The sequence below is a fragment of the Rhipicephalus microplus genome, chromosome 2 (genome assembly GCF_043290135.1).
Source record: "Rhipicephalus microplus isolate Deutch F79 chromosome 2, USDA_Rmic, whole genome shotgun sequence".
Classification (NCBI taxonomy): domain Eukaryota; kingdom Metazoa; phylum Arthropoda; class Arachnida; order Ixodida; family Ixodidae; genus Rhipicephalus; species Rhipicephalus microplus.
In genome coordinates this window covers 130120099-130142018 of record NC_134701.1, presented here as the reverse complement: position 1 = coordinate 130142018, position 21920 = coordinate 130120099, and the positions used below count along the sequence as shown (strand labels likewise).

The 21920-nt window shown below is 47.7% G+C and overlaps 1 protein-coding gene across 1 annotated transcript in view; it reads left to right on the top strand.

Annotated features, from left to right (window-relative positions):
- Positions 1 to 21920, top strand: part of LOC119170736 (uncharacterized) — a 61765-nt gene that overhangs the window by 25892 nt on the left and 13953 nt on the right. Inside the window, exon 5 of the mRNA XM_037421986.2 lies at positions 19347 to 20192. Within this exon, the coding sequence (XP_037277883.2) occupies positions 19347 to 20192 (846 nt within the window). The remainder of the gene's footprint in view (positions 1 to 19346; positions 20193 to 21920) is intronic.

The window sequence follows — 21920 nt, the reverse complement described above, 5'->3', positions numbered from 1 at the left end:
GAAGAGGTGCTGCGGTTTGACCAACTTCCTTCTGCTTGTGAATTAGTTTATTGATAGCTAATCTCTGGTTGCCTTTGGTTTGACCATCATCGAAAAACGTTCTAGCAGGGTCCACTTTCCTCCCGTGTGCATCCTCCCATTCACTGCTGAGCAAGCTTCCTTCCATTGCTGTCTGTTAAGCTCTCCACAGAACTCTTCTAAGCTCTCGTTAAGTTCGGTGACCTGCAGTTTAGCATCTGCTTTTTCTATCATTTCAAGATGGACTGTTTGGCTTCCAGGAGGTGTGCTAGGTGTGCATTCATACCGGGAACCTCTAGCATCGTGGGTATTTCTTCGGTGGCCTTTTTTATATCTTTTCGAATTTGCACAAACAGTTCACTCAATTTTTCATGCTCTATTCTTCATCACCATCATCTCGTATCTTTCTGAATAGATCCCAATCCACATATTTGTAAGTATCGGATGGGGCGGTCTTGATTTTGACCGAGAGAGCTACTCTCTAGTGGTCACTTCCTGAATTTTCTTGTAGATTAGCCCAAGTTTTCTCGGCATTTCTGAGGAATCTAAGGTCTGGTGTTGTGTCTTTCGAGGCCGAATGGCCAATCCAAGTGGAAAATCGCTAATCCGACACTAGCGTGAATGCGAAATCACTAGCCACCTTGGCAAGGTTATTCCTCTTCACAGTTTGCCTAATATGCCCCCAGACCGTGCTTGGAATGTTGAAATCTCCAACTACTAAAAAAGTTTAATACCAGCAGTAGTTGCTGCCTGGTTTACTAGGGTGTGAAAGCACTGTTTTTGGGTTGATGGAGGACTATAAGTATTGGAAATATATGAATTTTGTCAAATTTTTTCATTGGGGATAAGCTCGACCAGCTTGCCTCTTGACTCAGTTTAGAGTCTGCCTTACTAATTGTAATCTCATGTTCCTGAAAGGAGATACCCTTTCTAATCGTCGTGAAAACAATTTGAATTTTTATCATAACCACAAATGATGAAAAATTTTATTTAACGATGAAGTTCAACCCTACAAATCTGTTCTAAAACTAAGTTGAATCGCTACAAAGCACATTTTCAATCCTCCGACGCCGCCCTAAAGCTCCCCTTTTGCCGCTTCAATGCTTCTCCAAAACTGAGCTGCTCTAAAAGGCTGAAGCCCATTTTCACTCCTAGGCACTCACAACTGCTTGAAAACAAAGCAAAAAGCTTACATAGGCAGGTAAATAGTCAGGTTAACATATATAATATGGCATCGCAGAAGCATAGATTTGCATCAGGCACCCACCTCGTCGATTGCCGATTCTGTGAGTGGTGTAAAGCTTTGCACCTAAGCTTTACACCCAACAGGGCTTGGCCATAATTCATCATCATTCACAGCGTCAATAAGTGTGCAGATACGTTGCTTTACAGAAGTGTAGTGGTTCCTTAACTTTTTAGCAGAATGGTAAATTTTAATGTATAGTAACTACCCAATAAAGTGGAATGCTGGGCCAGTTGGTACAACATAATGTGGAAATATATGAGCGCACAAGGTAGAAGGAAAAGCACATAACAGAAAAGACGCTCAACTTACAACTGAACTGAATAGTTCACTTGTAAGTTGAGCATCTTTCCTGTCAAGTGCTTTTCCTTCTACCTTGTGCGCTCATATATTTCCACATTATTTTGCAGGAACCCTCTTAGAGAGTTTACAGTGGCCAATTTCACACGCACAGAGCAAATGTGGGTCAATAATGCTATAACATTCTACTTTTTGAAGAGGCAGTAAACAACCCTGAGGTTCAAAAATAGTTATGAAGAAAATATGTTCACTTTTGCTATATGAACATGCTGCCACAAGAATTATGTGAATACGTGCTTTAGTAAGAAAGTTACAGGGGTTAGAACGTAGGTCTGAGCTGGTTTTGAATTTTCACTGGGCCTCGCCGTCATTCTCCACCATAGGGAGGGTGAAGCCGTAGTTCATTGCAGGGACTCTGCCCACTCCGGCAGTATGACATAATGCCAGCGATACATTTTCGGTGTGCGACAAATGACTGAGCAGAGCCAGCACCTCCTTTATTTTTTCAGTGCTCGGGTGAAGGAGTGGCCATTGGCGTCCGTGCAGTGTTTCACTGCCAGGTGCCGCGACCGGGCTAGACATGCCGCCGCGTCGTCTCTCTCGCAAACTAGTGCTGTGGCTGCATTCGAAGGTGCTATACGGTTCGGTTTTGGGCTGTATTTTCATTGTTTAAGGTATAATGGAATCTTGTAAACGAGAATCGTGAAGCACTTGTTACAGAGAAGTTCGTGAATTCTACCTCATCAATAAATTCAACAGTCTTCACGCTGGCATAAATGAAAGCATCGGACATGTCACCTTTCTTTGTGGGTGACAAAGTTTATTATATTCATACGCTATCCTCCCCCTTCCCGTCACACACACTCTTTTTTTCCTCAAGCGCCCAACTTTTTTTTTTTTTCACCGCACATTGCATTAAACTCACACGTTCTATTGTTTGTATAGCGACCATAATGACTTGTACAAAAATTGTATGGTGATTGTTCAGTACTTTTATGTGTGCCGTGCCGGAGTTGATGCGATTGATATCTGTTTTGCCACGCATGTGGCCCTAATCTCTCGTGTCTCCTTCGCAACCTGATCATCGTTTTACTTGTTTAAATGTTTCAATGATGCGATGGCTTCCTATTCATATGTGCCTTGAGTTGTAGCACTTATCTTGTTACATGAGGTGATGGATCAAAATGAATTGTCACCGATGTTTAATTTTGAACTCCCGACTTTTTTTTTTTTTTTTTGAGATATGAGTGGCCCTTAAAAGCAGCATACGCTTTGTTCACTTTTCATTCTCTGACGAAGGCCGTGCCACGGCCGAAACGTAAATCGATAAAGTAACTGTTTGCTTTCTCGTATGTGTACCAGCTACCAGCTTCCTTTCGTATACGTATTAGACCCACTGAACTTTCCCACCGAATATATATATATATATATATATATATATATATATATATATATTTAGGTTTTCAATGACAGCTCATATTCAATTGTGGTATGAAGATGTATTAGGAGACCAATTATTCTGCCTGATTACGGGAAGACGTCACATATGAAGCCACAGATCATAAATGTTTGCAACGTATGGGAAGGTCATACATCTTCTGTACAACTTGACATCTTCTGTTCGAAATGGGCCGATCACAGATGCAGTACATAACCAGCTGAGGGGCCAAAATCTATAGCTTTGTCTCCAATACTTGAAGCAGTCATTAAACCCCACTAGGCACAGAAATATTCTGGAGGGAAGTAGGAGACATTAAATGCATTGAATAGGAAAAAAACGAAGACAATTTCCGGCTTTCAGTCATCTCAAGTGAATCCATAAGGGAACCCCTGAGTTTTTTCATCACGCATGATAAATAAGGAAAATCAATCTGATTTTTTTCCATCAGATATGCAGAGTGGTGCAAAGCAGTATTATATACCGAGGCATGTAAATAATGAGGTTGCAATAGCTTGAAAGAGAAAATAAGCCCCGCCGCGGTCGTCTGGTGGCTAAGGTACTCGGCTGCTGACCTGCAGGTCGCGGGATCAAATCCCGGCTGTGGCGGCTGCGTTTCCAATAAAGACGGAAATGTTGTAGGCTAGGCCCGTGTGCTTAGATTTGGGTGCACGTTAAAGAACCCCAAGTGGTCGAAATTTCCGGAGCCCTCCACTACGACGTCTCTCATAATCATATGGTGGTTTTGGGATGTTAAACCCCACATATCAATACTCGAATGCAGCTCGAATACTGATAATACTCAAATACTAATACTCGAATGCAGCTATCAAACTAGTAGCACAGCCTTACGGACTGCTTTCAGGATACGTACAGTGGGCATGGAAAAAAATGCGGACATGCTGTATCTACTTCCTTTTCTGTTCCGTATTTATTTATAAGTGGTTTTATCCTGGATGACTGATGCAGAGTTATACATGTGGTAAAGACCATATAGCATCTTTTTGTTGCCACCACAGTCAAAGCCCGGTGAAAATAGCGTTCTGCTATGTTCGTGTTACTTTTATCCCCCCTGTACCCGTGAAAGTCGGTGAGAAGCACGAGTGCAAATTAACTCGGGCAGCGGCGAGCGGAGGCGGAGCGCACGCTTGACGGCCTGAAGAGAGCATTCACCCAGGCACTGAAAAAAATAGAGGTGCTGGAAGCGCGTTTCATACATTAGCATGTGTCATAGTGGGGTAGGAAGAAAGCGCAGTTTTAGCAGCACCCTTCCCTCTGATACGGCCCTTCATCTCAGAGTCTTTCGTTCTAGCTATACCGTTCCCCTGGTAGTCCCGTACTCTACAATACAATACAGTAGAGAGCAGCACAGAAATATGAAAATGTGGACTGCGCAATCAAAACTGCATTACGATAGAGCCAAGATGCTGTTGTGTTGGGAAAAGGGCCTGTATTAAATACCGTATTTACTCGCAAAAGAGGCACAACTTTTTTTTCTAAAAATTCGGCTCGAAGTTAGGGTTGCGCCATTTACGTGGGGTAAAATTCTCGAAAAATGTTTCGACTTGGTTCTCGCACTTTAAATTTGCCTTTGGGAGCATCTTACGTTTAAAAATAACATAAGGCGGTAGCTTGCGCCCATTCGCTGTCACCACCAGCATTACAGTGCATCGTTGTTAATCAGCGCCAGACGTTCTGATGATGATGCTTCGGGCACCTTTCTCCTCCACTGTCGTGTTCCGCGTCATATCAAAGCAAAGGGGGGTTTGATCTGCATTGCTGATCTGGGACAAAATGAAGTGTTTCTGCTGTCGGAGCTATATAACGAAATGGCGGAAGGCGACCACTTTGTCCTTGTGACCACCTTGTGCAAGCGCTGGCTCAAGGTGGCCCGCCTTCGCAGTGCGAGGCGATGGCGCCGCATGAAACGAGTTGTCGATCCGGAGCTGTCTTTGAACTCTTTTGCTTCGATGCGCTGCACTCAGGCTATTCAGCGCGCCTCAGTCTGCTCAATATCCGATGACACAGCACAGCCATCTTGTCGTAGCTCCTGTATATTCTGGAACAGTTGCTTTTTCGGCGTCGGATACCTGGCGGTTTTGGCACTGCAGAAAGCCCATCGTGTCTTCATTGTCACTTTAAGTTTTTCTTCGTGATCTTTCCAGTACCGAATACTGGTTCCTCTAACACAGACATGCCTGCTTGCATCCCGGTTGCCATGATACAGCGCGTACTGCACTGCCTTCAGTTCAAATCCAGCCATGTACCTTGCGTACTTCCCCTTGGTGGAACCAAAGTTGAATACACGACCACAACATACGCACACCCCTTGCAAAATGGTGTTTCTTTCTTTTTTTCTGATGGTGGTGATGGCGATCGAGCCCCTGGCGTTGTACACGTGACCTCCAAGGAGCGCGACGATTTTGGGGGTATCAGTAAATTATGGAACAGCCGTTTTTTTTTTTTCGCTCATGTACACTTTCTTTTTTCAAGTTTTATTGCGACAAACACGTTGGTAAGGTCATTGCACTTCGATTTTTTTATTTGCTCATTGATTTGCCTTCTTTTTTTCTTCAGGGTACGGGGACCGCGTTTCAACTGTACTGCTGGGGGGTGTAGTGTACACGTATCACGAAGGAGTATGGCCACTAGCGTGGGTCCGGTCTTAGTGAGCCGCAGGGTACGCGTTAACCGTCGCCGTGGCGAGAACACGATACTGCTCAAAGTCGCAACACTTTATTGTCTGTGGCAACACCAAACGCAGTACAGCCCGTTGCGAAGGCGTGGCGGGAAAGCAAACAGGCTTATCCACGCCAAAGGCATAAAAGTACTTCACAGGGTGTCACGAGCACGTCTTTGCGGTAAAGGTGATCCACGGAGACACCGGGACCAAGGCCCGGTTGCTCGAGCGAGGGCAAAGGCGCTCGTGTTGGCTTCGGAGGGAGACGGGTCGGCCTAGCTAGGCCACGCACTAGGACACCGTACCACTCTTCGGCCTAGCGTTCGGAAGGGGGGGGGGGGGGGGGCGACATAAGGTAAGTGTTCGCCGCAGGCGCAAGGCGCTGTTGGCGAAGTCCGAACGAGCCCCACAGGGAGCTGACGGACGGAAAAGAAAAGCGTTTACCCCATGTTGTCCCCGGAGAGCTCTCTCTCCCGCTCCCGCGCAGCGCACGAAAACCTCCCGGGAGACTCCGCGCGCGGCGCCATAGTCAACATCTGCTACTGGGTGAGGGGGTTAAACTTTACTCCGCTCCCCCAGCGCGGCAGACAGCGGAGAAGAGGAGACATGTCAGGACATGACAACGAAGAAATCGGCAGCAAAGCCCGCGCAAAGGCAGCCGACCGGCCTCAATTCCCACATCCTCCTCTCCTAAATTTGCCCTTTAACGGTCTGCAAAAGGCAGCCGGACGTCACCCATGCAGTTAAAATGACACTGCTATGAGCGACAGCTACTCTCAGTCCAGCCCTGTAACTGCTGCAAAAAAAAAAAGGTGACAAAGGAGGAAAAAACATTAATAAAACACATGACGCTATAAAAATAATTGTGGAAGAGAGCACAGGAAAGTGGGACTAGTGTTCGTGGTGCTTGGGAGGGATAGCATCCACCGCACGGAGGGGTGGAAGAGCGTGACAATGTTCGCTTGGTGCGATGCCCGAGTGCGAGTTCAGAGGCATGGAAAGGCTGATGGCTCGTTGCTGCTCTTGTTTAGCTGCGAGTCTGACGAACGCCGCTTGGCTCTGCTTCGGAGGCCCCACATTTCTGGCTTGATGACGGAGCTGGGACGTTGCGGGAAGCCGGGCCTCTCCAGTGGTTAGGGAGGTCGAACCAGAATTGGCTGTGAGGCGCCCTGGCGTTGGCCGGCAGCATATAGCTGCTTTCTGCAGGCCTCGCGCAGGAGCCATGGTGGGAAAGGCAGCAGGGCTTCTTCGACGACGGCCGAGAGCAGAGCACAGCCAGACTGTCTGACGCCATGACGCGCACTCTTCACGGGCATGCACTGAAGCGTCACGCACTTACACGCGCACAGAAGCACGCATGCACACACACCGCCGAAGGCTGCGCGAGCGTAGGCGCATAGTGTCCTTCGTCTCTCTCCCGGCAAAAGCACCGACACTCAAGGTCACACTCCCTTCGCAGTACACGAAATAAACACGAAAAAAAGTAAAACAGAGCAAAATGACACTAAATCTCTGGCCAAAAGAAAATAAAAACATATAATACAAATAACACTTAAGATTACACAAAAACATAAAATGTACATGAACACTTATATAAAGAAACACGAGCAGCAGACTGGGCGGGGTCGACTTCTTTACGAGAAAAGGCCGTAAAGAAGCTAACCTATACTGAGGCTAGACAGTAAACTGAAGGCCTTCGGTTGAGGAGAAGTCTGCCGTCCACCGTGACCGCTTCCTCAGATTATACCGGTGCAGGGTCCGAATGCGGTCCGCCGCCCCGGGTGTGCCCGTTGCTTGCGCGAAGTGCCGCAGTGCGCTGGTGCAAGCTCGTCAGACCGTGACAAAGGGCTTCAGGTCTGCGGTGTTGGCACGGCTGAGTTTCCCAAAGGGAATCTTTCAGCTAGTACGCGCCACGGACGCTCACTGACAATCGGTTTATAAGACTGGGCGGCTTGCCAACCCTTGGCTCAACCATTTTTCAGACGTGGCAGGCACGGAATAGCGATAAAAGCTACGCTTCGTGCTGGGCCAGGTCACAATGTTGCTCGGTTTGCATAAAACTTTGGAGCCACTCAGGTGACCGGCCATGGGTTCGTCATGAGAGGATCGCAACAGTGCGGCTCTCAGACTTTTTGGGCGTAACCACCTTAAACGGGTCGATGGACTCGTCGTCAGTGGCTATATAGTTCAGCAGGAGCCCGTCGTGGTCCAACAAAATGAATCCGCCGGGGACTCAGCGACACACGCTGTTTCAGCCCTCTAATAGCGCCCGCCGCAGAACAAGCAGCGTAACGGCGCTCCGTGCCTCTTCAAGACGGTTTATCGGTGCCCGCCGCAGAGCAAGCAGCCAGCGTATACGGCGCTCGTCCCTCCGAGACTCGAAACGGATCACTTTGCTGAGCCTTCAGTAGCTCTTCGCTGCCGAAAGCGACTCCCATTCTCCCATATGGGGGAGTCTGGTATCGCGCCCACTCAGGTATCGCGCCCACTCAGGGGTTCGCTCTCGGCACAGTGGCCTTCGGAAAGTTTCCCCGCTCGGCCGTCACGCAGTGCGCCGCTTATCTGGATAGCAGCCAAGGTTATCCTCATGGGGACTCGCCCTTTTCGCTGCTGCTTCGCCCCGACACTTGCATGTGCTATGGCACCGCGAGCGGCCGTCGCACCGAAATCCAGTTTCTCGGAAGACAACAGGGGGCACGAGATAGCGCGTCAGCTACCACGTAGGTCGTGTATTCACCACAAAAGGGGGTGACAACACGGACGGGCGCCGAAGGGTGCCCGTCGATAGAGACAGTGGCCTCTTTGTGCAACGCGGCATGCCACAAAAGCAGACATGTTGCGACGAGCCCGAATCGCGCAGGCGAACTGACTCGCTAAGAGCAGTCAAAAGCTAGAGCTTTTGATACCACGTTGGGCGCCAGTGTAGTGTACACGTATTCCGAAAAAGTACGGCCACTAGCATGAGTTTGGTCATAGCGAGCCGCAGGGCACGCGTTAACCGTCGCCGTACGAGAACACGATACTGCTCAAAGTCACAACACTTTATTGTCTGTGGCAACACCAAACGTAGTACAGCCCGTTGCGAAGGCGCGGCGAGAAAGCAAATAGGCTTATCCACGCCACAGGCATAAAAGTACTACGCAGGGTGTCACGAGCACGGCTCCGCGGTAAAGGTAGTTCACGGAGACACCGGTACCAAGGCCCGGTTGCTCGAGCAAGGGCAAAGGCACTCGCGTTGGCTTCGGAGGGAGACGGGTCGGCGTAGCTAGGTCACGCACTAGGACACCGTACCACTCTTCGGCCTAGCGTTCGGAAGGGGGGGGGGGGGGGCAACATTAGGTTAGCGTTCGCCGCGTGCGCAAGGCACTGTTGGTGAAGTCCGAACGAGCCCCACAGGGAGCTGACAAACGGAAAAGAAAAGCGTTTACCCCATGTCGTCCCCGGAGAGGTCTCTCTCTCTCTCGCTCCCGATGCAGTGCGCGAAAACCTCCCGGGAGACTCCGCGCGCGGTGTCATAGTCAACATCCTCTACCGAGTGAGGGGGTTAAACGTCACTCCGCTCCCCCAGCGCGGCAGACAGCGGAGAAGGGGAGACATGTCGGGACATGAGAACGAAGAAATCGGCGGCAAAGCCCGCGCAAAGGCAGCGGACCGGTCTCAATTCCCACAGGGGTATAATCGTTTTTGATCACGACCAAGTTTGGGGTGCACCTACTATGCGCAGAATTAAGAAAAAAAACTAATTTTCCGCGACCAAACTGGGGGTGGGCCTATTATGCGAGTGTGCCGGTTATGGGAGTAAATATGGTACTTTTCATTACGCTTTGTTCGATAGAAACTTGTTGGAAAGTCGCACGAGAAAGCTGTAGTAACAAGGAAATAACTCAATATATTCACAACCGATACGTCTTCTTTTCTCTGTGTCTTGGTCGTGTCTATCCGTTCTGAGCCGCCAACCCTTCGTCTTGCCGTTGGGAGACCCTCTTCCTCGTTTCAGGTTTTCGTCGTTCGTACCCCACTTTCCTCCAGGGTTTCTTCTCCTGTTTTCGCGGAAGATGGTCATGTTCCTTTTCTTTTTTTTTTTGGTCTTTTTTCTACATCCTCCTTCCCAAATGAGTGCTGCTGATTTTAGGTTCGTCTCTAGCGGATACAGAAGTTGTACTGGTCGCCGAACAGCCTTACCGAAGGGCAACTTGACGATGTAAAACTGCACGGCTCCATCACGCCCTTTGAACACCTTTGAAACGCAGCCAGTTTTCCACATATCTATGCCAGTGAGTGGTCCTCATGAAAGATGACCAGGTCCCCAGTCTTGAGTGCATTGGTTTCACTGAATGAAATGATTTGCCCGAACCGCAACTGTAGCAGATATTCTTTACGCCACCAGTTCCTGAAGGCATCTGTTAGTGATCAATGGTACCGCCAACGTCAGCCAATGCCGGCTCTAGTCGATGAAGTGACTACTACGGCTCTTGCTTCTGGTAAACTGATCAATTGATTTCTTGTCAACAGATGAGATGAAGTCAGAACTAATTCCTCGCCGGGCTCCTGTCCATCATATGTCAGTGGACGTGAGTTGATGGTAGCCCCTATGTCAGTCAGAAGTTGGGTGAGACTTTGGCGGCCGAGAATTTTCATCAAGAAAACTTTGACGGATCTCACCATCGGTCCCACCAACCGCCCCACCAAACGGCTTTCTCCACGATGAACTTCCAGGTAATTTTCTGCAAACTGCAGAAGTCCTGTGTTTCGCAACTTCACAAGATGCTCCACACTCGTTGAATACCCCTCAAAGCTCGCTTGAATGTTTGTTACTGTATATTGTGGTCGGCAGCCCACTACGAGCAACGGAGAGCCTGAGTGGCAGTAGGAAACATTCCGAAGATAAACTTGAAACCAGTTCCAAGTGGATTGCTCTCGTGGTGGCACAGGTGAATAGAGCAATGTAGCTCTTAGCGCTGTCATTCCCCATCTTTGTTTAGAGAGGGCCAGCAAAATCAATGCCGACTACTTGAAATACTTGATTGCAGTTCATACTGTCTTTAGGAAGGGGTGCAGTCGGTGCAGTCGGGCTTAAATCGATCTCGCAGACATATCCGGCAAATTGAGAGGACTTTTCTCACTAGCTGGCGGCAGCTTTGTATCCAAAAACGTTTTCGGAGCTCTGTCATGGTTGCCTGCACTCCTCCATGCAACATCCTTAGGTGAGCGCCGTGCACAAGGAGCTTGGTTATAGCATTTTCTTTTGAAAGCACCACTGGATGCCGTGTATCATGACACTCAGAGGGGAACTGCAGGTGACCTTTCACTCGCAGCAGCCCCTCAGTATCGAGAAAAAGCTGGAAAAGGCCACTTTACTGTTTGGAAGTAAGCCATTCTCGCGATTGAGGGCAGCAATCTTCTGTGCGAAGCCCATCAGCTGAACGTGTTGAATCCAATAATTTTTAGCCTCTTGCAGTTCAGCCACAGTGAGATTGTCCTTGGTGCTGCGCGTTCGTCTCCGACAGCTGTAAATGAACCTCATTATCTATGTGCTAACTCTCAATAGTCGTGCATAACTGCTGTATCGGTCTGCTGGCAGCAACAGAGTCATTTGGCACACCTCTGTCAACGTCCCACGGTGTGCCTCCGCTCTTCTCCACCGATTAGAGAGTCGTGGCAAGCAGTGCCCTCTTTCATTGCAGGCCATACATTCATCATATTGGCCAGCCAGTCCAGTCCGTTCCACCACAGCCTACTTTCACACAGAGAACACGCCGTCATACCCCTTGTCAGGCAGTCAGTGGCGTTATCTTTTCCTGGACAATGCCGCCATTGCTCCGGACTGCTCAAACCTTGTATTTCTGTGACGCAGTTCTCTACGAATGGCTTCCATTCTTTGGCAGTGCTCTTAATACAAAAGAGTGTTATGGTGGAGTCATACCACAGACACACTGGGACGGGTCGGCCTATTACACGCTGTAGGTAAACGGCCATCCGAGCCCCAATTATTGCCGCCATCAACTCAAGTCGCGGCAACGAGATCGTCTTGAGGGTATCCACTCGGGATTTGGCAAAGATGAGATTTGCACTCACCCCTTCGCTGTCGCAGATAAGCGCAGGCACTGTATGCTCTCGGGCTTGCATCGCAAAAGATGTGGAGCTCCCATGAAGCTGCTTGACTGAGCGCAATGGAGCGCGGGAACCAGAGCTCTCGTAGGCTGGGGATGTCCTTACATCCATCTTTCCATATTTTTGCCAGGTCCTCGAGAATATGTTGATCCCATCCCAGTCCTCTCTCCCAAAGTTTCTGGAAAAGCACCTTAGCTGTCACCACGAATGGGGCGAATATGCCCTAAAGATCAAACACTCGGCAGACGCCTGTAACACCGCCCGCTTCGAGCTGATGCCCGTGTCGATAGCATTCAGCTCTGCACCCATAGATATTGTCATGCAGTCATCTGGTAGCCATCCATGGCAAACCTTACACTTTCAGTACTTCATCTTGGTCTTGGGATTTGCCCTCCTGAAGTTCACGCACTACTCTTGAGTTCGACGACCACTTTTGCTGGTGCGTACCGGCATCTTTCATTATTTCCTTGGCCACTGCGGCAATCTTTAGTGCTTCTTTTACAGTGTCGGCGCCATTTACGAAGTCGTCCGCATAAAATGAATCTTTTGAGTATGGCCACTGTTTCCTGAAGCCTACCCGTCTGTTCCCCGACATGTTGGAGACTGGTGGCAGTCACCAGATACGGGCTTGCCATTGTGCCAGATGGTACCCTTGCCATTCTTTATTCTTCAATATCGGGCAAGTCGTCCACGTTCAGCAGTGTGCGTCTGTATCATAAAAATCTCAGCGCATCTCTATTCTCTGGTTGGACTTCGATTTGCAGAAATGCCTTTTTTATGTCTGCAATGAGCGCCACTCTGTGCAGACGAAAACGCAGCAGCATTTGCCCCAAGTCACTGATAAGGTTCGGGCCTTCTTCAAAATGTTCGTTCAATGACAATTGACCCAGCTCATATGATGAGACATCGAATACCACTTTTAGTTTTGTTGTAGTCGAGTCATTCCGAGTCACTGGCTGGTGGGGCATGTAGTAAACTAGATTCTGTGTCATTGACTCCGTCACGTGTTCTGCATGGCCCAATTCCTGGTATACTTGAATTGCTTCGTCATATTCCTGTTGTGTGCTAGATCTGTTGGTTCTTTCTTCCACAGTAATGCTACCTCATATCGCCCGGCTTTCTTTGTTATTTTGGCAATATCTGTCTGCTCAATGTTTTGATTTTGGGCTTTATCCGAGATGCCGATGGCATTCAATTCCGAAACCTTCTGAAGTGTCGATTCCACGTCATCTGAAATGTCCACGTCGATCTTTTAGACATAGACATTTGATACCACAACAAAGCTGGTGCTCATGCTGAAAGACCCTTGGAACGTCCAACCGAATGTTGTGTTGATAGCTGCCAGCCCCTGGTTTTCATTGCAACGTTGAACTTCCCCAGTTAGAAACTTCCAGAGGTAGTCTACTTTAATTAACTCTCCAATTCCAGGCATGGCTGGCATGACCTTTAAAAGAAGTCTGTTTGCAATTATGGCCCCTTCTTTCTCCAGCTGCTGTACGAAGGTATGTTCCACTGCAACTGGGAGAACGTCCTTACAGATGAACAGCAGCTCGACGGCTTCTATAGTCGTTTCTTTTCCAGTGCAGCGGCTCCAAACACGTAGCTCAATCACATGGCGACTTTGGGATTTAGCCTCCGTGCTGCCGAAGTTATTTAGGTAGAAGTCGGTAGTTCCAAGCGTCCTCAAGTTGAGTATTCTGGAAATATCTTTTCGAATAAAAGTCCTTTGGCTGCCACCGTCTATGATGCCTCGGAGGTAGCCCTAATTACTTTCGCCAAGAGCCCAAGTACAGAACGTTTGGAGAGCAACTTCCTTTTCTTTATCGTTATCTGCACAGTTTCCTGGATTGGCGTCTAGTTCAAGTCAAGCAGCGTTTCTGAATACGGGTGTAAGACACGTCACTGATAGTTTGTCCTACAAACTGGCAGCACAGTGTACATGCTTTAGTTCCTGTGCCCGCTAATGCTGGTCACACCCCCCACGACAGCGTGGGCAGCACAGGTTCATATCTCTGCGGTAGTGTAGATTCGTATCAAGCTTCCAGGGGTGAAAATCGGTTCACAACAGCTGCATTCAGAAGCTCTACTATGCGCCTCCCGAGGCTCCTCTCCTGCGAAACGCCGCGATGAGCGCTTACATCAATGTCGCCACCAGTGTGTGTGTTAGTTCCCAGTGCTTCACATGTACACATGGCTCTTTTTAGCGGGAGTAACACAACTTTTTTTTGTGACTTCGTGTGCTCATGCCACAGAGCATTACATGGAAAGTATCCAGGTAGCTTGAATTCGGCAATGCACGAGCAGTTGTTTTGTCACTGATAATCCCATAGTGGCTGCGAAAAATAGAGGGAGTTGAGGCCTCATTTCCCTTGAAGTCTTATGTGCACACAGCTACGTATTGCTTAAAAGGCAAGCGTTATGTAAAAGTTATGTATTTAAAATATGATGCTTACAACTACATAGACAACTTGAAAGATTTGTTGGTCCTACATGTCCAAGTTTCGATATTACAGTGCAGTCCACTTATACCGATACCACGTATAACGATATATTGATTATAATGATAGATTGACGTAACAGTCTCACTTTTTACATTGGAGCTATGGGGAAAAAAACCATATATAGCGATATATCATTCACTGCATATCGGATACAATGAAAATTTGGCCGTTTGGATGGCAAGTTCCAGAATAATCGTAACATTTACATCAACAAGTTCCACTGAAACGAATGTGACATGACGGATGTTAGCATAGGCGAGTTCGTATTTATCGCCAATGCAGAGCAGGGCCGTCGGCGTGTCCTGCCCATTTCGAAAGCCGGAGAGAACATTGCGAGTTGCCGCGGCACACTGAGTGTGGCGCAGAGCATGGATAGAGACTTAGACAAAAAAATGCAAAAAGCAAAGCTGCACCGCGGATCCCCGCGACCAACATCGTGCCCGCAACAAAGGAGAGAGAGCAAAAAAAAAAAGTGAAAAGCAAAGTTCCGCCCATGCCAACCGGACTGAACCAATCTCTCCTTTTCAGCGATCACATCGCGCGAGCTGCACGGGCGGAGCTAAGCTTCAGCTAAGATGGCGCCGAAAAAGCGTAAGGCTGTGTCGCTTGACATAAAGTTGAAAATTTTACAGGACTCTCGACAAGAATTCAAGATGACCACCCTTGTGAAAAAATTTGAGCTCGTGCAGTTGACGATATTGACAATCATAAAAGCCGGCAGCACTGCACTTTTGAAAACTGGATCCAGCGGCCGTGCCAACGAGCAGAAGAGGGTATGGGGGCATTTGTATGCGGACATGGAAGAGGCGATTTACCAATGGTTTTTGACAATCCGTTCACAGAATGTGCCGATCAGTGGGCCTACACTTGCCACAAAGGTGGAAAATCTCACTTTTCTGCTTGGTCGGCTGGATTTCGAACCTGAAGGCGGATGTATACAAAAGTTCAAAGAGCGGCATGGAATTTTTTTACAAAAATGTGGTGGGGGCAGCGGCTTTGCTAGACTCACAAACGAAGCAGCATTGGCTGCAGACAAAACTGCCTGCACTTATGGAGCGCTTGTCAGGCAAAGATATTTATAACTCTGACGAGACTGCCCCCCTTTTTTTAAATGATACCATCGAAGACGCATCTCTGAGAAGGGATCCGTGTCCTGGCGAGAAGCACTCCAAAGTTTGAGTGACCGTATTGCTCTGCGTGAACAGTGAACATGGATGGCAGTCATCGGATGAAGTCCTTCGTAATTGGGCAATCCAAGAAACCTGTCTGCTTCGAAAATCAGCACATCCCGGTCCGCTACCATAGCAATAAGAAGGCCTGGTTGACCAGCGTGTTGTTAGGAGTGGCTGCTCGAGATGGACAGTGTCATCGAAAGCCAGGGCAGAAGGTAGTGTTGCTGCTGGATAACTAACTGCAGCGCACACAACGTGAGCCAAAAGCTGACAAAAAAACTGGGGAACCCTTAACCTTCGCCTGTGAGAGTGGAACGCGATAGCGAAATCCGGCCCCTAGTGTGCCCTTCAACTGCTAAGTGCATACTTATTAATATCTTTTGTTACACACACAAACGCACAATTGTACCGGTGCGTGTGTGCAAATGGTACATACAGGTTTTTGATCTAAAGCAAGAGTTGCATGGTCTTCAAGATACACGCCGCGCACTTGCCATCTTAGAGGCCGTAAAGAGTCTTACAATGCCTCACATATGACAGCACATTATCTAGCGTTTGCTGTTTGCTTGATTCATACATCTGAAAAGGCATGATATGTTTTCCACTAGATGGACATAGTTGTCCATTTTAGAGCTGGTCGAAAGTTCCTGTTTGTTTTTAGCGGCGATGGGTGCGCTATCCCAGCTTTTTTCGACGTAGTTTCATGGCCTCCCAAATGCGCCTACAAATCGTTGAATGGGCTCGTTTTCATTGTCACACCTGTCGAACAAAATGCATTAAGGAGATTCATTCCACTACATGGCATTTATGTAGTGTTTTTTTCTGCTTGTCAGGCAAACGGCCCGGGTTCAATCCTCAATGGGAGGGAACATTTTATTCACTATTTTATTTGCTTCTTTCTTGATTTTTCAGTCCCAACCATCGGTGCCGACTCCGACGGCGGAATTTCAGCGACACGAGCTCTGTAATGCTATCGCGTTAATAGTATTGCTGTTCCTGCCACCTGACACGGTGGCAGGCTTGCAACTGCTAGATGCTGGCATGATAGCAAATTTTAAAGCGCTGCACCAGCGGCGCATGCTCGAGTGGCTGGTGCTAGCGATTGACCGCTTGGCTACCGGTACGTCAGGCGGTGCAGACGGGACCCCCTGACTTGAAGATCAGCCTTCTATTGGCCGTGCGCTTTATTTATGGCGCGTGGTACGAGGTGAAGCAGGCCACTATACAAAATTGCTGCAGGAAAGCAGGCTTTGTGTGCCAGGACCAGCTTCCCCCAACTAATCACTGCGATACCTGCTTGCAAACCACGGATCTCGATGAGCTTTAGGAGCACATCGCTACTGGTTACACAGATAGCGGGTGTGTCGCGTCGGTTCAGGACTTTCTCACAGCAGACAGTGCTGCCGTGCTGCAAGGAGCTCATCAACGAGGCAATTGTCGGGGATGTGATGTCGTAACAGACGACGGCAGCAGTGACAGTAGTGACAACAAAGTCAATAGTCACAGCGCTTCTCCGGCCCCGTCGATGACCACACAAAGTGCACTGGTGTCGATCAACGCGCTAGTAGACTTCATGCGTGTCCAAGAATTGCTGCCAGAGTATCCACAACAGCTTTAAGCTATGCGAACCGCGCTTGTTATGCGAACCACGCTTGTTAAGCTGAAGCTTCCGTGGAAGCAACTGTGGATATCAGGCTACTTTATCGCACCGAAGCCATAAACGCTCTTCCGAGTATAAAATAAAGTTTTTTTTTAAGCCTTTAATCTACATCATCTGTCACTGGTAGAAAAAGTGAATTCGAGCCTGTAGCTACGAAAGGTACATTCGGTGACAGTCCAGATATAAGGATCATCGGTTATAACGATCATATTTTCAGGTTTCCTCAGCATTGTTATAAGTGGACTGCATTGTATATAAATCCTTCAGGGAAAAGAAGTTGCTAGACGATAAGTCTATGAATACTTGCTGTCAGTGTCAGTACGCTGACACATAGCATGCTAATCTTTTTTTTATTGTCCTTGACAACATTCGAAGATAAGGCATATTTTAAAGGCGGTGATTAAGTTCTTTGCAAATGTGTTAGGCATGAAATAAATGTTCATGTGTTGAACATGTTTTTGCGAGCTCTATCAGTCAGTGAAGCTTTTATTTCGTTCATTTTTAACTTTTTTTGCATAGGAAAATGAGAAGGGATGGGAAAGAACAGTTTTTAAAAACTGTCTGAAAAACTCCACCACAAAAAGTAAAAAACGTTGTTTGCTCTATTTAGGACAAAATATAACAGCACAATCATGTTATACTTATTTTGTAATCTTCGGAGGTGTACTGGTAAAGTAGAACAGCTTGCATTTAAGAATGCATATAGCGCATTCAGTCGGCATAATAGTCTGACGCAGCTTACATGCTTGTGTATAAAATACCAAAAGGAGAAATAGGACACTGTTTTAAGTGCAGTTGGCTGGCAAGATATTCTTTGAGAAGCTGTAGTAGAAGTTATTGCTAGCTTATATAGTACTTGTAGTGAACTCTTGCTTGATAGTTCACTACAAGTACTATATAATCAGGTAAGAGTATTGTGGAGATATGTTTGCACAAGGCTTACCTACTAAACGCAACCATGTAGGGATGCGACGTCCTCCACTGCCGCTGCGTGCAAGGACGCTGCGGCCGGGTTCGTCGATTTCTCTGGCACGGCGCAGAAACCACGCACGAGGCAGGATAACAGCAACAACGGGTTTATTGCAGCACAGTGCGACACTCACGGGCTTGCAGGCCATATAGGGAACTCCGCAAGACCGAGCAAGTACGCTTGCCTAGGGCGCGACGACTCCCGCACACGGGCCGAAGTCGAACGCACGAACGAGAAGCCGCTTGCTGAGCAGCGCGTCAACCTCTCGTGGAGGCCTGAGAGCATCCGCCGCGACGAGCGAATCGTCGGGCGCAACATAGCTCGTAGGAGAAGAGGATGTCACGCGCAGCCCAATGGGAAATGGCGCTGCGTTGTGACGTAGGCCCGCGCAGCGCTGCGTGCCCGGACATACCAGCACGGGACGGAGCCGAGGCTTGACTCGCCCAGACCAAGAGGCGCCCTGGCAGCCATCTTGGCGGATGCCGGTGCTTATGCGCGCCTGGGCTACGCTGTTGGCGCGCGCGCGGCAGCTGGGGAACGAGGCGCCCGGTAGGAGGGTGCTCTCGATTTCCACAGTATCAAGCAAGGGTAGTGAACTCTTGCTTGATAGTTCACCTTCCTGACAAATAGAATCATCTTAATATGTTTTAAAGCAGTATAATATTCTTGATTTTTATTACGCTAGAAGTGTGGCAAAAAAATTTTACTCTTGACTGAATTTATTGTCTCCTGAAGGGGACTATTTTAATAGACAATCGTTGCGGTGATCTAGTGGTTAAAGTGCTCGACTGCTGACCTACTGGTCACAGGTTCGAATCCTGGCAACAGCGGCCACATTTTCGATGAAGGCGAATATGCTTGAGGCTCATGTACTTAAATTTAGGAGTGCGAACCCTGCGTAGTAGAAATTTCTGGACCCTTTAGTTACGGCGTCTCTCATAATGATATGGGGGTGTTGGGACGTTGAACCTCAGCAATGACTACTATTAATACTATCTGAATGGACAACAGAAGCTGCCAGAGCCTCAATTTACGGGAACCATTGCTTCATAGAGCAGCTGTGTATATCACTGTTTAGCAACATTTTGCATAATACACTGTGACCTAATCACATTGCTCCAGTCAAGCATTGTTATAAGCTTGAAGCTTTTAATGATAATACATTGATTGGCTGATGTTACAAATGTCATTTTAAATAACAGATGATGCTCTCATCAATAATTGAATACTATTGTACCTCTCTGTGCCTGTAGGTCCTAAATGCTAAGTCACACGAAGAACTCGCACGAGCCAAGGAGGAGCTGTGTCGATGCAACCATAAAGTCTACATGGAGCAGCTTCGGGCTTTCTTCGCTCGTGAAAGGGAGTGGTCACTTCCAAGTCGTGTCAATCTCACTGCAGAGAACTGGGATGTGGCTGCCTATTCTGAAGTCTCCGTACGGATCCTCAAGGACGTCCTTCTGAGCAAAATGCTGCTATATAATGCAGTGGCATTACTGGACTTTATTGCCACCGAGTGTGAGGCATACTTGAAAGCAAGGATTCTGCAGCATAGCCGCCCCATCTCCTATGCCGACCACCAGTGGGGAGGCTCTTGTTTGACAAGCCTCGAAAGGCTTCTTAGCAGCCAGACGGCGGGTGCTTCCCTGGGCAGGTCGGTCATTCACAAGGATGGTGAAAACGAGTTCTCCTTCAGGAATGTCCACAACCGCAGAGAATGCACGATACACTATGACCTGGGCCTCTGCACCTGCTGGCCAGGCATCCAGGGTGGCTTTTGCAAACACCAAGCGTTTCTTGTGCACGAGTATAAGCTGCCTTTTCCTTGTACGCCAGAGCTGACGACCGAAGAGTGTGAGGAACTTGTGACACTTGCAATTGGCAGAAAATCCCGGTCTCCCATCTTCTTGCCAAACCAACAGACGTGCAACTTGCATTGTGTATCAAATGACGGGGAAGAAAACGTTTTGGTGCTGCTTGACCATGATTACTTCAAGGCCTGTGAGGATGCTGGAGATTCCAACTCACATTTGCCTGAACAGGAAGTGCAGGAGTCCCCCTGTGTGGAGATTCCACAGGCTGAAGCACCTGTCTCTGAGGTGTGTATTGTTTTCATTGCCTTATATAAGACCTTTGAGAACAGTTTACTATTTTGATCTATTTGTTAATGAAAATAGTCGTACTACTGCAAAAGGTAACTTGACCCTTGCAATGGAACAACTGTGTCACCAGTTACACATGGGAGTTTCCAGCAAAACAAAAGATGATGTCATGGACTACATCGCCACAGCATAACAATGTGTTCTGCGTCCTGTTCGCACCAAAGCAGTGGTCTATAACTAGCCCAGCAGTATGTGCCTCCCAAGATCGTTTTCAGATAATTTTAGCTACGTGTGTACTTGGAATCTTGACCGTTCATTTAAAAAATGATTAAAACACAATTTTGATTTTACAGTGCACGCTCTCCTCAACTGAATTGTTCATATTCATCGTCTTTTCAGCTAATAAAAAGTTTTTTTTGCTAACAGTTCATGGCGATGTGGTGAGGGCCGCTGAACCGTAGTTTACTGAGGTTCGGGACATCGTATTGCAACTGTGGCGCGTAATGATATTAGGCATACAAGCTTTTCGAATCGTTCAACCTTCCCAAGCTGCATCTTCGTATGTTACCACGGTAAAGGAGTATCAAGGGTTCAGCGAATTAGGAGCGCGGGGGTAAACACAGACACAAAGCAAAGAAGAGGCACACAGCATGAGCGCTCATGCTGTGTGCCTCTTCTCCATGCTGTGTGCCTCTATGAGCGCTCATGCTGTGTGCCTTTTCTTTGCTTTGTGTCTGTGTTTACCCCCGCGCTCCCAGTTGGCTGAACCATCATGAATTAGCAACTAGCCCACCTTTCCATCTTGTTGCAAGTATCAAGGGTCTCTCAACGGCAGCACTTTATAGTGCTAATGCTATTGTGTATTTAGCCAACCTCAAAGAGGTAGTGCTGTAAGTTCGGGCCTAGGGTTACTGCTACTCTATGGATGGCCATTGTTCACACACATTGCGTGCAGTTGTGAATACTTCTCTGCTTGTGCTTGTTCACGTGTGTTGCTTTCGCGTGGCTTCTTGTGGCAAAGATAGTTTTGCGAATCTGTGATGGGCAAAATATATTGTGTCTTGCACTGCCAGACAGAGTGCAAGTCTTCTTGGGAATGATACTCGTTTTCTGCCTTTAAAGACGGTGAAAGACACAACATGCCAATCATGCGAAAATAATTTTATTGCTATACAATGTTACACAATTAGTGTTCACTGCATTTGCCCTTATGTATCACCCTGAACTGATAGAGCGATAAGGAGCGCGTGATCTGTCGTAAACCACTAGAATGCGGGGCAGGTGCTGTTATAACATCTCTCGTATTCCTCCACCTGTGTAAGAATGCTGACAACTTCCCAGGTTTGAGTGATACTGTGAACTAAAAACTTGCCATATTTATTACTTCCTAGCTTCCATGTAAATCTATAATTTTAAAGCAAACAAAGTTTAGTAGTGTGCTTATGATTTCAAATGTCTTAAGATGATGTCACCTAGTTTGTCCCCATGGTGGCTGGTGGTGCTGCATTGTTGGTTTAGGAGTCATTAATTGTCGGATGGCGAATGGGCGTTATAAATATAGACTAAATATATTGCTCCAAAATGTTTAGGGAGTGGCGTGCCTGATGCTTTTTGAGCGAGTGAAAATTATAACTGGGCAGCTGATGTTCTTTTCACGACCCAGTTATAATTTACCTAGTTGTAATAGACCCAGTTAAAATTTTACATTCCTTTAGCTCGGCAAAA